The sequence below is a fragment of the Boleophthalmus pectinirostris genome, unplaced genomic scaffold (assembly GCF_026225935.1).
Source record: "Boleophthalmus pectinirostris isolate CB_2022bp ecotype Guang Dong unplaced genomic scaffold, ASM2622593v1 HiC_scaffold_23, whole genome shotgun sequence".
Taxonomy (NCBI): Eukaryota; Metazoa; Chordata; class Actinopteri; order Gobiiformes; family Gobiidae; genus Boleophthalmus; species Boleophthalmus pectinirostris.
In genome coordinates this window covers 23,389,871-23,406,962 of record NW_026571207.1, presented here as the reverse complement: position 1 = coordinate 23,406,962, position 17,092 = coordinate 23,389,871, and the positions used below count along the sequence as shown (strand labels likewise).

The 17,092-nt window shown below is 37.5% G+C and overlaps 3 protein-coding genes across 3 annotated transcripts; 1 reads left to right on the top strand and 2 right to left on the bottom strand.

Moving 5' to 3' along the window:
• Nucleotides 1-970: 970 nt before the first annotated feature.
• ube2ka (ubiquitin-conjugating enzyme E2Ka (UBC1 homolog, yeast)) lies at nt 971-5,282 on the bottom strand. Its single transcript, XM_020925361.2, has 7 exons — nt 4,922-5,282; nt 3,870-3,963; nt 3,668-3,726; nt 3,471-3,553; nt 3,070-3,169; nt 2,786-2,914; nt 971-2,712 (listed from the first exon to the last, which is right to left on the bottom strand). Exons 1-7 carry the CDS (start codon nt 4,982-4,984, stop codon nt 2,638-2,640), a joined length of 603 nt encoding a protein of 200 aa, XP_020781020.1. The 5' UTR covers nt 4,985-5,282; the 3' UTR covers nt 971-2,637.
• Nucleotides 5,283-5,336: 54 nt separating this feature from the next.
• klb (klotho beta) lies at nt 5,337-11,957 on the bottom strand. The gene is made up of 7 exons (XM_055159037.1): nt 11,214-11,957; nt 9,783-10,290; nt 8,959-9,227; nt 8,084-8,313; nt 6,968-7,875; nt 5,999-6,213; nt 5,337-5,345 (listed from the first exon to the last, which is right to left on the bottom strand). The coding sequence occupies exons 1-7, from the start codon at nt 11,955-11,957 to the stop codon at nt 5,337-5,339; spliced, it is 2,883 nt and encodes a 960-aa protein (XP_055015012.1).
• A 1,310-nt stretch (nt 11,958-13,267) lies between these two features.
• tlr1 (toll-like receptor 1) lies at nt 13,268-17,085 on the top strand. The gene is made up of 2 exons (XM_055158836.1): nt 13,268-13,350; nt 13,684-17,085. The coding sequence occupies exon 2, from the start codon at nt 13,694-13,696 to the stop codon at nt 16,082-16,084; it is 2,391 nt and encodes a 796-aa protein (XP_055014811.1). The 5' UTR covers nt 13,268-13,350; nt 13,684-13,693; the 3' UTR covers nt 16,085-17,085.
• Nucleotides 17,086-17,092: the final 7 nt, after the last annotated feature.

The window sequence follows — 17,092 nt, the reverse complement described above, 5'->3', positions numbered from 1 at the left end:
AAATTATTTCTCGAGACTTTATATACTACACTTGAGTTACTGATGCATTTACAGGAAGAAGTGTGTGGTTCTAGATAACACAAGAGTAGTCTGTAAATGAGAGTACTACATTCTAAGCGTGATATAATGTTAAGACATTAAGTGAAGTGTGGAGTGGTAGATTTAGCCACATGTGACTTAATGGTCTTGGGAGTCCTACCAGTGTACCTTTAATTTAAGTCGATACAGCAAAACAGGGATTCTAGTTGATAACTATTTCTCCTGTACTCACTAAAATGAACGCGAGTCTTGTCGTTCATTTCGGGGGTGCAACAAAGACTTTGCAAATTCATAATCAACTAACAGTTTATTAAGAACCCTTCAGGCTTAGGGGTTAGGATATTAACCCTTAATCCATTAATAACTAGTTAGGAAAGGTCAAATTTTGTCCCTTAAATATGTTCTTTTCTTTTTTCAGATTTTCAATACTTGAAAAAAACCCTGGTTTGAAAATTAGACAGTGAGGAGCTACCTCCATCTCCTCCATCTCTATTAATCAGTTAATTAAAAACTACACAACAGAGTATAAGTATTAGTATAAGTATTTCAAGGTCTGAGTGAAAAGGAGAAGATTGATTTGAGAGGGGAAATTATATCAATTGCTTAGCAAAACACCTGCACCCCATTGCCCAATACAAAGCTCAGATTAATTTATCAATAGGCATACACATTCATCTAAATAGGTTTGTTCCATTTTACTGCAGCACAATTCCCCATAGATTCAGCTACACAGCTAATCATTCATGACCCAGGTTTTAATGTAAATATATGCGAAGTAAAAGCTTTTGCTAACTGAATACATGTCACGTTACATAATATAAAAAAATACGAGAGACTAAGCAAAATGCTAGTATTAACAGCATTATGAATGGAAACTGATCAAGTATTTGTTTGTCAAAATGAATTGAGGTAACACAAAAATGACAAAGAATTTGTTAATTTACACAGACTTTATATCTTTATTTACAGATGAAACTTACTTTGTCTGTTTGACAATTTGTTACTGCTGAGCCTTTTTCTATGTTTTCAGAATAAAAACAAGAACCCAAATTTATTCCCATAGGCAGTCAAAATAAAATAAAAAATGTTTAAAATCACTTTAAACACGGCAGAAAGAAAGTAATGTACAATGATGACGGGGTTTTGCTGGAGGAGTGTGCAAAGACAGTGGAGAAACTGTGGTGTGGAAAAGGGTGATTATGGCTACTGTGTGAGACCTCAGTGACAATAGCCTGATTTACAAATAGATTTTTACTAATGTTGATTTCTGAATTTAAAGACAATTTTTTGGACTGTATTTATTTATTTAAGACAGGGACAGCGCACAATTTTTACATTAACCTTGACAGGAGAGATGCATTGTAGCATCAGTGCTAATTTCCACCTGTCATCCCTGGGCAGGTTCATTGATTGTATTTAATTGACCTTGGCTATCAACTATTCTTGGAGACTTATGTAGCATGTTTTGGGGATTAAATTTGAGCCATATGGTTGGAACTACTAAAAGTTCAATATCTGGGCAAGGACTTTAAAATACCATAATGAGAACCCAACATGGCAATACATCCTTTAGATTAAAATGAAAAAATAAAAAATTTCCTTCAGGTACATTTTCTCAACCTTTTGTTTGTCCACATTTGAAAAAACAGGCCAACATTGTGCCAAAATCTTGATTTGGTGGAAAGAGCCTCCGAAAATGATCTGACTCTTCAACAAAGGTTTTCACGTAGAATGCACTGCATAGGCAAGAATCAGCCACTGACTGACAGGGGAGTGGCAGGGTTTCAAATCAGGCATTTCTTTATAAAGAGAGCAGATGTGTCTCGACTTGTGATTGTAGCGCTCAGTGGAATGTTTTATGAACCTCAAGAAACCGGTAATATTGGTTCATGGAGCAACACTGACTGATACAGCAGTATAGCAGAGGGGGGCAGTAAAGAGAAACAGGAGAGCAGAAGAGGGGTAGAAGAGAGAAGGGTTAGAAGAAAGGAGAAGAGAAGAGCAAAGGAGGGACAAAGGGAAATGCCACACACAGAAGGATGAGAGGTGGACAGATGCTTTGAAGGTCCTAGATTACGCTAAACTGACTATCATGAGCTTTTAATATAGTAATGTTCCCTTGAAACAAACTTGAAATTATTATTTTTTCCTTTAAAGCATACCTTACCACTCTTTATCTTGCCACCACTGGTCTACAGTATGTGTTCAATGCTCTTCCATTTCAAACTGACACATTTGGATCTTTTCGGTTCAACAGCTAGAACTGCTTTATCTATGCAGCTTAAAAAAAATGTTTAGCTCTAACAGCCATTGTTTTGAACTTGGTTTCAATTGCTTTAACCTCTAGTGCATCAAGAGATCAATTCCTTGCACCCTCTACTGGTGTTTTGTATGTAGACATTTGAGAAGGGATGTGATTTGACTTGTTTCCCATACATATACATTAAGTTAAACTACATGCAGTACCGAAGCTAGGCTGTACAAAGATTTAAAAGCCTATAATGCATAATATAGGACCTTTTGGACAGTGGGTTTGGAGCAGGCTCTGGGCGAGTGTAATGATGAGGAGAAACAGGAGTATTGAGGAGCAGATCAAACTCAGTTGTTCAGCAGTAGCTCTGTTGCCGTCTCCACATCCCAGGACTTTGATGACAACGCCACTATGACTGCATTCTGAGAAAAATAAACACGTTCATTATACAGATGAGAACATGGTACACCAGTAAATAAGTGAACTGCATCATACTTTTTCAAAGCCCATGGCACACAGTTTGTCTATTTTGCATGTATACTCTGGACTGGAGACAGGAGCACCAGCGTAGACGTGAGACCAGAGCCTTGCTGTTTGTTTAAACATCTCAGGGTTCTGCTTATACTGTGAATAATAATGTGTATAATAACATAACAGAGGAATAACAAATCATTTACAACAAACAATACAAGAGTCAATAGATAACAGACAGTAGCATGGTATTAAAAGGCACTAAAACTTTGTCCTAAGAGAAAAAATACCGTGGAGTTCATGCTAACCTGGTTGGCTACCACAGCATCTTGAGGATCATCTGGCTCTGCAGCTGCCATTAAGGCTTGTAGCGACAAGAGGACTGTCCTTAGTGTCATCGCTGCTGCCCTGGAGGGGAAAAACAAGGAAAGCCAATGTTTTTATTTATTTTTTTAATTTATAAATTATATATAATATATAATATATATATATATATATATATATATATATATATATATATATATATATATATATATAAAGAGAAAAAAAAATAAAATAATATATATATATATACGTGTGTTTATGTGTATATATATATATGTGTGTGTGTGTGTGTGTGTATATATATATATTATATTTTTATATATATATATATATATATACACACACACACACAAAAGAAATACAGTTAAAAAACATTTTTACTCACCACTGGTCTTTTAGGATGTCAAGACATATTGCACCTGTGACTGAACTGATGTTGGGATGCCAAATCTTTGTGATAAACCGCACCTGAAATGCAAGGGTAAAAACAGTTTAAAGGCGCTCATATACATTTATATAGACAATGCCCAAGACAATTTGAGGTAGTAACGATTATTATTAATATTTAAAGTAATCGCTTACCTTTGGTGGATTAAATGGATACGTTTCTGGAATTTTAATTTCTAGCTGAAATCGCCCTCCTGGAAAAATACAGTAAAAATTGTTTAAACATCTGGCAATCAAAACAAAGACACAGAAAATCCAATTACGCTTGAACTTTTGCAACTCCCATGCAATCTTGCAGAAGCAGGGAGACTGACAGACAGAAGAAGCAGGTCATTACCTTCATAAGGTGTGTCTGGGGGCCCTGCTATTTCTCCTTTGAGCTCTGTGAAGTTTTCGTCCACCAGATCCACTTTAATCTGGTTTTTGCTCGTCTGCGGAGATAAAAGAAATCAAAGGCACACTGAGGAGCTGGTGCTGTCAAACTCAAACATGCCAATGCAGCAAAAGTTGACACCCCCATGGCCAAGTTAGCCAAGATTGACCTGGACTTGTTGCATTAAGTGAAAACGAATTTAGTCCAATTATGCACAGTATGTATGAAGAGGGGAACACCCGTACTGAGTGGAAACAGTAGTCACGAAGTAGTGTCTATCAAATGTCCAATTGTCTAAAATAAACTGTGTGTCCGAAACTGTAGGATGCTAGTTAGCATAGTAGCTAGCACAGCCACTATGCTACCCAGTGTGTCCTATGGCTAATAAAAGTTGTTGCACATACTGGATTTCCTCGTAGTACTTCAGTTTATGTTATTTTCAGCCTATGTCAAGCCCTTTTTTTTAGCAGGTTACATTCATTTTATAAGTAGACTTATTATTGACTCAACTTGATTAGACAGCAAGGACGCTTTTTCGCTAATTATAACAGAAGTACGCTCAGTTCGTTTAAAACCATTGTATGATGTTACAGTTTAACTGTAAAATACTTTATGTTAACAAAATATAAAAGTGACATTTAGTCAATATGCACAGTATGAAGAGGGGAAACACCGTACAGTGGATTAATATAGTTCCTAGACCTGTCCAAAAATAAAACTATGTGGTGAGGCTAACATAGTTAGCACCAGCTATGGAGGACAGAGTGTTTACGTTGTAGTATCAGCCCCGGTTAATTTTTTAAAGCCATTATTGACTTATTATTGAATAAAAGACACGTTTGCCATTACAGTAACTGTAGCTTTATGTCAAAATAATGTTAAAACATCATATGAGGACAGTCAACAGCTAGCTGCTGCAAATAGTGTTGATTAGCAACGCGCAGCTAAAGCAGTGCCACTTCTGATAAAGCAAAAACACAGACTGCAGCATTTTAGTTTTTATCACCACCACGTACCTCTTCGCTTTTGAGGACCTCTTTGAATTCACGTTTTATCCTCTGGACTGCGATGTTGGCCATGGTTCCCCGTGCTGAGTGGGCTTGGGGCCTCCCTGGACCTGATGACTGCTAACCTAACCTAGCTGCTGACACTTAGCTCTGCACTTTCTGATAGACCTCAAAACAACAGCTGCTCTGATGCTCTCCTCCACTTCGTCTTTTACACTTTATTATCCCACTCAATCTACGCGTAAAAGCGACTCACTGTAACCGTATCATCTCAAAACCGAAACGAAACAAAGGTTGGTGGATCGGAAAACATTTTAATGTCAACCTGCATGCAGTCTGGATGAGAGGGGTCATGTGATCTGTATTGCCATCTTCAAGCCCTGTTTCCATTGGCTGCTGTCTTAATTACTCTTAACATAATTGTTCATGCTTTCTAAATCACGAAACAACACGGATGAAATTACACTGTAATAATGCAACCAATGTGTTAGCCATTACACCTTGTTGTGGATTTGACACATAGCAATAGCATTTTATTTTTGGCGCAATAAAGCATTAATAAATACATAGATATCACAAATGAATAATGTATTGCTATTTTGCCCAATATGAATTATTATTCCATATCCTCAAAAAACAGTAGAGGGCAATGTTGTTTCACAAAATTTCACTCTACACCATTATTCAGAGTATTTCAGAAAAAAAAAACACAATTTAAATCACAAAATAAAAATATACACAGACATATTTACATAAACATAAGCAGATGCAAAAATTATCAATTGAAAAAATAAGTTTGAATAATATGGATAATATTATGATGGAGCAAGTAGACTTACACATACAAGACTTTGCTTATAACACCAAATCTTTCCGATTCCTACTATTATGAATTGTACTGATAAAAACACATGGGGGTACAGTGTGCGTTTTTTTCTTCCAGCTCTTTGGTGTCCTCCTGCCTCTCACAGAGTTTGTTTTTGTCAATAAAATAAATATTATAAGCAGTACCAACATAACTACTGTGATTAGGACACATGCTCCGAAGACTAGCATCACCTTGTGTTGATGCATCCATACACAAACTGAACAGATTTCCTGCTGCTCATTCAAGTGACACATTTGAACTGTAGCACTCTCAGGGAACCCCCTTTGGGCTATAATGTCTTTGTAAACAGATACAGAGACCTTGGCTTTAGACTGGTGAGAGGTGGACGAGAACAGGCCAAAATTAGGAGAATGTCGATCTTCTAACCTCCACACGTAAAAGCCATGTAGGTTGACTCCATCTACATGGTGAGCTGGAGACAAAGTGCAAGAGATATAGATCAAAGTGTTTACCTCTTCTAACAATAGCATATGTTCACATCTAGATCAGAGATGTCTAAACTTTTTTTTTTAACCCCGAGCCACAGACTAGTGGATAATAATCATGAATTATTCAGATGGATGCATACATAGGTAGAACAGCTCTACTACAGCTTTAATAAGGTTGGCATGCTTGTTAATGAAGTTATGATATGTTATGTATATGTTGTATGTTATGGTAGAATTGTTTGCAGTTAAAAATACTGCTTAAAGTGCCTGACAGGTTATATATATTTAAGGGTTGCTAAAAATTTGACATTTTTTTGACATGACATGGGAAATGGAATCTAAAATAGAACACTCTACTTCCTGTAATTTTTTTTTCAACTTTTCTTCATAAACTGCTTTTTGATTGGTGTAAAACTATCATTTATATTTACAACAGGTATTATCCCACTAAATTAAGTCACAAACCATACGCACTTTAATATGATCACTTGGGCCAGTTCAGCATGAAGCCTTAGGGGTCAACAAGAAGTGGTCTAACGGCCACTTTTGGCCTCTGCGTCGTAATATGAGCTCTGCTGATCTAGATTTCTGCCCCTTGTTAACATACTATCTATATTTTGTCATAAGGTCGTACATTATGTTCCTTGCTTCTTTATTTATGGTCCCCAGTCCCTCATTTAACCTGGATTTTATAGTAGGAAATGTACACTCATAAAAACGTGTCAATGTGAGCCTTACCTTTTAGAGCCTCCTGTAAGTAGCTCTTTACATAGTACTGTCTGAGTTTATCATCCACAGCAGCCTGGTCATCTATCCCACTGCCAGTGACAATGATGGGCAAATCTCTTCCATATCTTTTGGTCACCCAGTTTAAAATGCTCCTCAGTCCCCATGGGACCACAGCCTGCCCCTGCTTTGACGTAGCCCACGTAGGATCAGTTAGAGTTCTGCAGTTATGATCTGGCGCTGGTCTGGGCTGCTTTGGGGAGTAAGGAGAGACTAAACGTGTTGTAAAGTGGTTCAAGGCAATAAACCCCAATGCTCCTTTAAGTTCATTCTTTTCAGTTTCAGTAAAATTGGGAAGAGAAGATCCTTGGAGACCGGCTTGTGCTAGAAATGTCTTTATTTCATTTGGATATCCCCCTCTGTCTTGTTGTCTCTCATATTTGTTCCCAAGTAGAGGGTCTAGAAATCGGGCTAGCTCAAATACAAGAAATCTTTGAGCAGCTTCAATATTGGACTGTAGAAATGGATTGGCAGGCTCAGCCCAGTCTGCATGCAGAGCCAATGACACCAACCCTTTCTGCTGTGTTGAGTATTTCTCTTCATACAATCTCCAAGCTTTTGAGTGAGCCAGAAGCAGGTTATGTGCCACTTGATGTTTATCTCTCCCACTACTGTAGACATCTATAAGTCTATTAGGCTCATTGATTGTGATCCAGTACTGAACCCATGGCCCCAGCTCTTTATAGCAAAGTGAAGCATAGTCCCGAAATGCCTCCACTGTGCTGTAGTTGAGCCAGCCCCCAGAGATTTGCAAAGGCACAGGGAGACCCCAGTTAGGAGCACTGTGTGAGGGGTAATACAGGACAACAACAGCTTTCAAGTTCATCTTTGTGAGCTCAGACAACATGCAGCAGTAGTACCTACAGCAAAAGAAACAACAACATTATTACCTGCACAATATGAAAAATGAATCTGATTTTCCACCATGTTGAATATAATAATAATGTTATTGCGGTATTTAAATTTAAAGGTTATATATTGAACAAAATGTTTTCTTGTGAACTTTAAGGTGTATTAAAATGTTGTTACCGCCTCAAAAAATAAAGAGATAACCTTGGTTATTCATACCTGAGTGCGGCTGTGTTCACATTAGACAGGTCACCTTGGGGTAAAATTAGAGACCAGTTCAGGGCAAATCTATAGTGAGATGCCCCAGTGGAGGCAAACAGATGTAGATGATTTCGAATGGCCAAATAACTGGTGCACTGGGAGGGTCTTGTGTGGAGCCTCACTCCTGGGACGGGGAGGAGGGACCCATCTCCGGATACGTTCCACATGTACAGCTGTGGGTCGGTGAACTGAGGGGAGAAGGGGTGGAAGTGGACCTACAACAATACAAGTGCATAAAGTCAAAAGCGGTGAGAGTATCCAAGAATTGAGTAAAGCGTTTGTGGGGCATTTAGTGGACCTTTAGTAGTACTGTTATGATTATTTATTTATATTTTTTTTAAGTAATGATCCAAGAAATTACACAAGTAACAATAAAAAAGTATTTGGGTAAACTACTACTCAAGTAAGATTAAGTAAGTGGAGCTAATATCTGTTTTATAGCACATATATATGAAGTTAATGTAATTAAAAGGACAAAAATGTTTTATCATGCACAAAATGTGGCATTTTCAAAGGACAGAGAACTATAATTAAAAAAAAAAAAGTAGATATTTGAAGGAATAGTGCAAGAATGTTCAGATCATTTTACAAATGTTCAAGCTTTTGTCACTTATACACTTACTCATACTAACAGTGGGAGGAGTAACCAAAACTTTTACTCAAGTATGAGAACTTTTACACTGTAAAATATATCAGCAAAGTAGGAGTAGAAAAACTGAAAACTATTTTACAGTTTTATCAAAAAGTTACTCAAGCAAATTAATTTGAGTATATAAACTGAATACTGCCCATAAACTTTTAAAATGTAACAGATATATTTTATAGTTACTCACTTGTAAAGTTGGATCAGCAATTCCCCAATGAAAATCGCATGGGAAATGTGCCTTGATCTCTGGAGAGGTTTTGTCTTGAGGGAAACCATTCTGGGCAATAATCTCCCTGTAGTACAGTGCAGATGTTTTGGGGCTCCTGTTTCGCTCGGGATCAGAGAAGTCAATGTAAAAAAGTCCTCGTCTTATATCATAACCATACTCCCATTCAAATCCATCCAGGAGAGACCACGCTGTGTAGCCCATCACTTGGACTCCATCAAACCTAATGGCTGCAACAAAATAACAGATATATGTTGAACATTAATTTATTCCTGCCTCTCATTTTCATGTTCTTCCCTAAACCTCACCCCTTGATATTCAACCATAAATTCATTAACATATAACATAATAATTATTATAAATAATTATTATTTTTCAACTGCTACTCGCAACAACAGTGCTTTTTCATTTGTGTTATTTTGGTACATGCCATTTACTTATATTATGTGTCTTTATATATGCTATTATTGTGTCTGGAATGTTCCACAGTTTATCATTAAGGTTCTATCTTGCATTTATTCAAATAATTTTGTTTTTATTGCTAAAAATACATGGAAAAAACATTCATTCATACTCTTTCCCCAAAGCTCTGATAAGTAACTTGACCTGGTGGCTTGTCTCCAAGGAAATAGGTAAGTTCAAGGCCATACTGTGGAACATTCAGGCAAATAACATATTGAGAGAAGCAAGCAGTAGACCAACAATATATAGAGACAAGCAGGTGGTGGCCCCTTCACCAGAAAAGTTACATAGTGTACCTTTAAGAGTTTGCTATACCCCCTCACCTTGTAGGACCTGGTTGACAAATCTCTTCATCAGGTATAAGGCCACAGTGTTCTCTGTTGTTTCACTGGCGTCAGATAACCAGCCCGCCTCAGCCACCAGCACCAGAGGGTCTTCATACTGCAGTTTGATCCACGTGAGGACTCTTCTCAGGTCTGGAGTCACACTCTGTCCGTACTGGGCCTGGGTCCGCCCCAGACGCAGATTTTTAGGGTCAAAGGACAAAGCAAAAAAGTCTGCCGTGTTTCTCACCCATAACTTCTCTTCTTCGGTAAAGGTGGGAAGAGCAGTGCCATGTTTTAACTTTAGAGATAATGGATAGTCACCATCTCCAAATATAGGATTGGCAAACCAGCCCAGAACAGCCTCCATTGACGCCTGGCAAAGTTCAACATTTGCCTCTGTGGCTCTTTGGGGCTCGACCCAGTGGGACCCCAGAACAATGGACACCTCCCCCCTCTGATGTGGGCGGAAATGGGTGTTGTATTTGTGCCAAGCTCTGGAATGTGCCTACAAAAGAAGAAATCACATAAGCAAAAAATATTTTACTTTGGATGCATTTACATGGCCAGAAAAGTAATCAGATAACCAAATAGTTATCATAATAACCTGATTATTGATCAAAAACATCTGGGGAGACTTAAATAGGATAACTGTTACCAGAATAACTAAGACAAAGTATAATACATTTTAAAACAACCCAACTTTATTTTTACAATTTCTCTTTTCATTTTGTGCATTGTACTTATCAATATTTTTTATTATTATTATTATTATTTATTATTATTATTTTTTGGGGATAATTTCCATAGTGAACACCTGCACAGATGTGAACAATCATCACAATTACTTATGGTGTGCATGTAAACATAACCACTGATATAACTGGTAAATCATTTAAAAGCAGAAACAAGCATGATATGCAGGCCATTGTCGTGCCTGTCGTAATTATGAGGCCCCATGGCTGTTTGCTCACTCCATCTGCTTGTTGTCATTCACACATTCACCATCTAGTGTTTGTGGTTCAGTGGTTATTACTAATAAGCCATATCTCTATGACTTCCTGCCATATAACATTGTGTCCAACACATTTCTGTTGATGTGGTGGACTTCGACCTCATTGCCTTTAAGTGCCGTGTTTACTGATCAGAGAATCCTTCAAAATAAAACATGACTTAAGGTATATTTGAATAAATAAAGTGAATTATGATTCTATATACATATATTTATATTGCATAATACAACTGCATATACTGGATCCTATTTTTATCCTAGATTTTTATTCCTAACTTTATTGCAACATCATAGTACACAATAACAGGAAATTGCATTTGGTTTACCATCTTGACCTCAAAGACATGGCTGATTGCAAAATGTATTGAATGGAAATATTTGAGGTTTAAAGTTCAATTTTCTGGTGTTGTGTTGCTCACCTTAATCATATTGTGTGCAACTTTCAGAGCACTTAAATCCCCTCCAGTCTCTCCAGGTGCATGGATACCTGTACCATATCCCTGTACGGCCATTAAATATGGATTATGCATCGTGAGCCAATATTTGACTTTATCTCCAAATGTTTGAAAGCAAAATGAAGCATATTCTTCAAAAAGTTCAATTAAAGTTTCATTCCTCCATCCACCATACTGTTCCTGTAACATTTGTGGCAGGTCCCAGTGATACAGAGTTACAATGGGCTCAATATTGTTTTCCAATAGTTTGTCGATAAGGCGATTGTAGTGTCTTACACCTGCCAAATTGGGTTTATTTTGGGCATCCCCATTTGGAAAAAGTCGTGGCCAGGATAGTGAAAATGTATATGCCTTTATGCCTAGAAATGTTAGAGCTTTGACATCTTCTTCCCATTGCACATAGCTGTCACTTGCAATGTCCGCAGAGCCACCAAATCTGGAATGAGTGAAATTGTCCCAAATGGAGATTCCTTTCCCATCTTGCTCCCAGGCTCCTTCTGTTTGAAAAGCAGATGTTCCAGTTGCCCATAGGAAATCAGTGGGAAAAGTGTCATGTAAAAAAACTTGGTCTCGTGAGATGTGATCCGGTTTTTGCTGTTGCCAAATTTTCCAGCCCTCCCCAAGAGCGCAAGCTGTCCAGCTCCATCCACACACCAGTAAAAGCAGGAAAAAGCATTGTTGCGTGAAGTTAAAAGGATGGGTCTGCATAATGAATCACTTTGTCAAATATCTTCTGGATGAAACTGTAAATCCGATAGCTGAACATGAGACATCCATAGTGGAAGAGTAGACTATAATACGAAAGGGACATGTGAAGCCTGAGGTGTTACGGTGTCCATCTGAACTCATGAAACGTCACTATCTCTCCTTGCTGTACTCTGGCCCCTCCTTGCCAGATACGCACACTGGCTGTCCACTTGTAAAGAGTAAAGTCATATAATTTAATAATATAATCTGGAAGAATATTTTGTAGTTGTGAATAATATTTTAATTGTAATAAAAACTCATTTAAATTAAGATTAAACTGGTAAGACAACATATTTACAGGTTAATAAACATGCTGATTGTCACAAAGGAGGATCATGTGTCAATTATTACCTTGAACTCTGATCTTGGCTGATGAAGTTGTCTCTACAGCAGTAACAAAAAAATAAATAAAAATCTGGACAGGAATTTCAAATATTCTGCAATATAAAACATATGTCAATGATAATATACACATCATGTACACTAGAGTGAGCATTTTCTATAAAAACCCTAAAAAGAGATGGCAAAATGCAAACTGTTAACCAGTGCTTTAATGTCAGTGTAGTTTGCAGGTAGCTTTAGGGACCAAATATTAACATTATCAGCCTAGGGTAATAACATTGTTGATTTGTTGTTGTTTTGTCAAATCCATTTGTATTTGTAATATTTAAAATTGTATTTTTTGTACAATAATCTATTCAATGAAGTGATTCAACTTGATTTCATTATATTTAGCTGATGCATCTTTGCAATATAATAATACCACTGCCAAGGGAAACAGTGACACCAGTTCCTAGGACCTTATTTGATTAAGCTCCGCTCTTTGTAACAGCACAACCTGACAGCAGAAATCACTGCCGTTTAAGTTTGGTGTGTTTATCTCACACAATCTCACCAAAGCAGGTCATCTTATTGCACTGAAAGGACATTTTCCTCATCACCCTCACAGTTTAAAAAGGGAAAGCAACATTGTAGTGGCTCTGGGCAAAGTCTGCTCCAAGGCAAAAGGTAAACTGCATTAGGATCCTCATTTATCAACCACAGAGAACAAACGTCAGGAAATTACACCTGCTAGAGTAGGCAGACAGGCTTTTTCTCTCCCACACTCATCTAAGTCTGTTAATAATGTAAATGTAAAACAAATAGCCAATTGTTTGTTGTTGACTTATTTCCCATAAATACACAATTAGTATTGTTGGGTGGTTTTAGACACACAGTTTTCAGTTATGAAAGAGAAGTGAAAAGAGGATGTGGACTAGAGGCAAGGTCTTTCCCCCAAAAGCTTTGAATTATCACTTAATCAACAGACTGTGTTTAGCACACAACCAGTTCTCATATGCAGAAGATTCACTCGGTAAGTTTTTCTTATAGATATTATTGTTGTTAATACAACATGGCTTATGGTGGTATTCATAGTATTTATTATAGTGACTAATATTTCAAATTATTTATAGACAGTAGGGTAGTTTGTAATTGGATTCATTTTCAAGCCATTCACATATGCAAATGAAGAGCCAGTGTGTAAAATGTCTATACTTTTAATGTCTGTACATTGAATGCTATAAAAGTTTTCCTACGACCCATTTTAGACCCAATTTCATTTTGGAACCTGTGTGTTTTAAAATCTCCATATGGAAAATGTATAATTATTGACTCATGGTTTAATTTTAATTTCACTTGCCTTTAGTGGGCGAAACATGTGGTACATCACTGCAGTCATCTGGACAGTTGCCATGTTGGCAAAACTTCAGGACGGTGCTTCAAGTTCAGACCGATTTGTGGATCTATCAGATAAAAACCTCTCCTTTGTCCCTAAAGACCTACCACGCACAGTTGAGCACTTAGACCTTTCCTGCAACCACATCAGACAACTGCATGGAGGAGATTTCAGAAATACTACACATCTTAGGTTCCTGAACATGTCATGGAATAACTTGGAAACTATTGATCCAGAGGCATTCGTGAACACATTGTTGCTTCAAATACTGGATCTTTCTCACAACAAACTGACAAACCTAGAAGACCAGAAATACCTACAGCACACTGGAAACCTCCTGGTACTACATTTGGACCAAAACCAGTTCACCAATATGACTCTTGGAAAGGAGTTTAGTGGGCTGAAGAATTTGAAGAAATTGTCAATTGAAGCCAAACAAATTAGTAGAGGTGATTTTATGCACATTTCTGAACTTAAATTAGTGACAGTATTTCTGTATGTTGGACATGAATTTTACTATGAAGAACACAGCTTACAAGATGTTCAAACTAAAAAGCTTAAGATATCCTTCCTTAAAAAACAACAAATTCATCATGATTTGGTGTCTGACGCCCTCTCTTTTTTTGACAAAGTGGAGTTGACCAATGTGACAAGTGGCTATGAAATATTAACTGAGATATTAACTGCAAGAAAACAGATCTATACAACTTCTTTGGACCTTTCAAATTGTATCATTATGTGGATAGACTTCACTAACTATGTGAATGCTGTCTTGCAAACATCAACTTTACATGTGACCTTCTCTGATTTTGCATTCACAAATTTGCCTTATAACGACACTCCAGTTATAAAAACATCCACAGTTAGATCAGTGTTAGGTAGAAGAGCAGAAGCGAAGTCCGTGTTTTTCTCCCAAGATGCAGTTTACAACTTTTTAATTAACATTCCTGTTCCCAAACTAGAAATCGTTGAGACTTCAATTATACACATGACATGCCCCAAGTCACCAAGTCCAGTCCAGCATCTCAACTTTTCCTATTGTGCTTTGTCAGATACTATATTTTACAGAATCGACCATCAACAAATAATTGAGTGCAAGAATTTGGGAAATGTACATACACTGACTTTAGTTGACAACAATTTAAAAGATTTCCAGACGATTAGCAAACGTATGCAATATATGATTTCACTGGAGAAACTAGACGTGAGCCAGAACTCTTTGGCCTATGATGGACTTGAGGAGTGTCACTGGCCTCCAAATATCACTACCATGATCCTATCTTCGAACAATCTGGCAGACACTGTATTTAGTTGCATACCAAAAAACATAAAGATTCTAGACCTGGAAAATAATCAGGTTTCTGTAGTGCCGCCAATAGTTATACAATTTCAATATCTCTCATCTATAAACCTGAATAGCAACAGGCTGCGTGACTTACCGGTATGCAATGGATTCCCTATGCTGAATGTTCTTCTTCTCAAGTCAAATTCACTTCATGCCCCATCTGTACAGAAACTAGAAAGCTGTCCACAGTTGCAAATCTTAGACATTAGTCATAACCCCTTCACCTGCATTTGCTCTTTGCGTGGATTCAGAAACCTTGGGATCAAATCTGAAAGACATGCAACAGAAATTAACATACTAAACTGGCCATCGGGCTACTACTGTCTGTATCCTCAAAAACTGCGCAAAACCATATTAAGAGATGTGTCAATACCTGAAATCTCTTGCAACTCTGGCCTGCTAGCTGCTACCATATTATGTCCAGCTATTGTTACACTTATAACAATAGTGGTTGCATGCCGCCAGTTTGATGTTCCCTGGTATATAGGGATGATACTGCAGTGGACAAGAGCAAAGCACAGAGCAAGAAGGCAGAATATCCCAATAGAGGAACTAGAGGGAGTTGAATTTCATGCTTTCACTTCTTTTAGTCAACATAATGCAGACTGGGTGCACAACTCAATGCTTCCCAATCTGGCAGAGTTAAGAATTTGCCATCATGAGAAACATTTCATGCCAGGGAGGACAATCATTGAGAATATCATGAACTGTGTGCAAAAAAGTCGCAGATCAGTTTTTGTTCTTTCAGCTCATTTTGTGAAGAGTGAGTGGTGCCATTATGAACTGTACTTTGCCACACACCAGAGATTGGCACGAGGTCCAGACAGTGTTGTATTGGTTTTACTGGAGCCGTTGCCACAATATCTAATACCATCCAAGTACCACCAACTGAAGTCCATGATGAGAAGACACACCTACTTAGAGTGGCCGCAGGAGAAGGCCAAGCAGAGGCTGTTCTGGGCCAATCTTCGAGCAGCACTGCAGTCGGATATACCCAGTGCACCTGTCTCAGAACTTGAGGAGTGATTTGGAGAGTAAAAAATATGTAAATAATAATTGAGTAACACGTTATAATAACTACATCTAAGATGCCTTATGAAGACTTAAAGGTGCACTGTGTGATTTTTTGTTGGGGGTCTGTCTATGGATATGTCATTACACTGCCTGGAATGTTCCACAGTATAACGTTGTAACAGCTCTACCTTACATTAATTCAATTACAAGTGATTTTACTGCTCAAAAATACCTAGAAAAACAGGTATTCTGATTGTGAGTGGGGTTGCCTCTCCAGAGATCTGACCTCCATTTTGGTCTGGTTTGGTCTCCATGATGATAGAAAGGTTTAACACCACACTGTGAAACATTCCAGACAGAGCAATACCATCTCTACGGAGGAAAGCATTTGACCTGAGAGTCTCCACCCAAAAAGTTACACAATGCACCTTTAATTCACAATGAACCAATAATTCATTCAGACTAATCATTCAGATAATGATAATTCATGCTTAGTAAATACTTCATTAATACCCCAGCCCTTTAATAGTAGTTTAAAAGTAGTATTTAAGCAATTGTAATCCAGCAATCCATCTTTTTCAGAACCAGTACTGATTATGATACTATGGATTTAAAAATCAACCCATACCCACACCAAAAACTGAAAAAAAAGCATTTATTTCCTTAAAACAAACAGATCCAAATGTGTTATGTAGTTATTTATTTATCACTCTAGTATCGACAGAACAGCTTTCTGGGCAGAACAAGTTTTATTCCATTAATCCAATTAGGATTTTGGCTGAACTGATATTAAGAAGCCAATATCCTCTGGAAAATCTTTTGGTATCTGCGATGATATCCTATACCCGTATCGGATCAGTGCATCCCTAAACAAATTGTCTTTCCTCATAAAGTCTTTTCTCATACTTTATTAAGGCTACTTAAGGTGTGGTTATTATGAAGTGTAACCAAGAATAAACCCTGCACTAATGATATTGTGAATAAATTGTTGTTGCTGAAATTACTGGACTGTAACATGTA

Coding starts and splice junctions, on each gene's coding strand:
- ube2ka (XM_020925361.2), bottom strand. CDS start 4,984: ATGGCCAACATCGCAGTCCAGAGGATAAAACGTGAATTCAAAGAGGTC. Junction 3,727..3,869: donor CCCAGACACACCTTATGAAG/GTAATGACCTGC, acceptor GTATTTTTCCAG/GAGGGCGATTTCAGCTAGAA. Junction 2,915..3,069: donor ATGCTGTGGTAGCCAACCAG/GTTAGCATGAAC, acceptor TATTATTCACAG/TATAAGCAGAACCCTGAGAT.
- klb (XM_055159037.1), bottom strand. CDS start 11,957: ATGCAGACCCATCCTTTTAACTTCACGCAACAATGCTTTTTCCTGCTT. Junction 10,291..11,213: donor TTGCACACAATATGATTAAG/GTGAGCAACACA, acceptor CTTCTTTTGTAG/GCACATTCCAGAGCTTGGCA. Junction 8,314..8,958: donor TTGCTGATCCAACTTTACAA/GTGAGTAACTAT, acceptor TTCTCCCCTCAG/TTCACCGACCCACAGCTGTA.
- tlr1 (XM_055158836.1), top strand. CDS start 13,694: ATGTGGTACATCACTGCAGTCATCTGGACAGTTGCCATGTTGGCAAAA.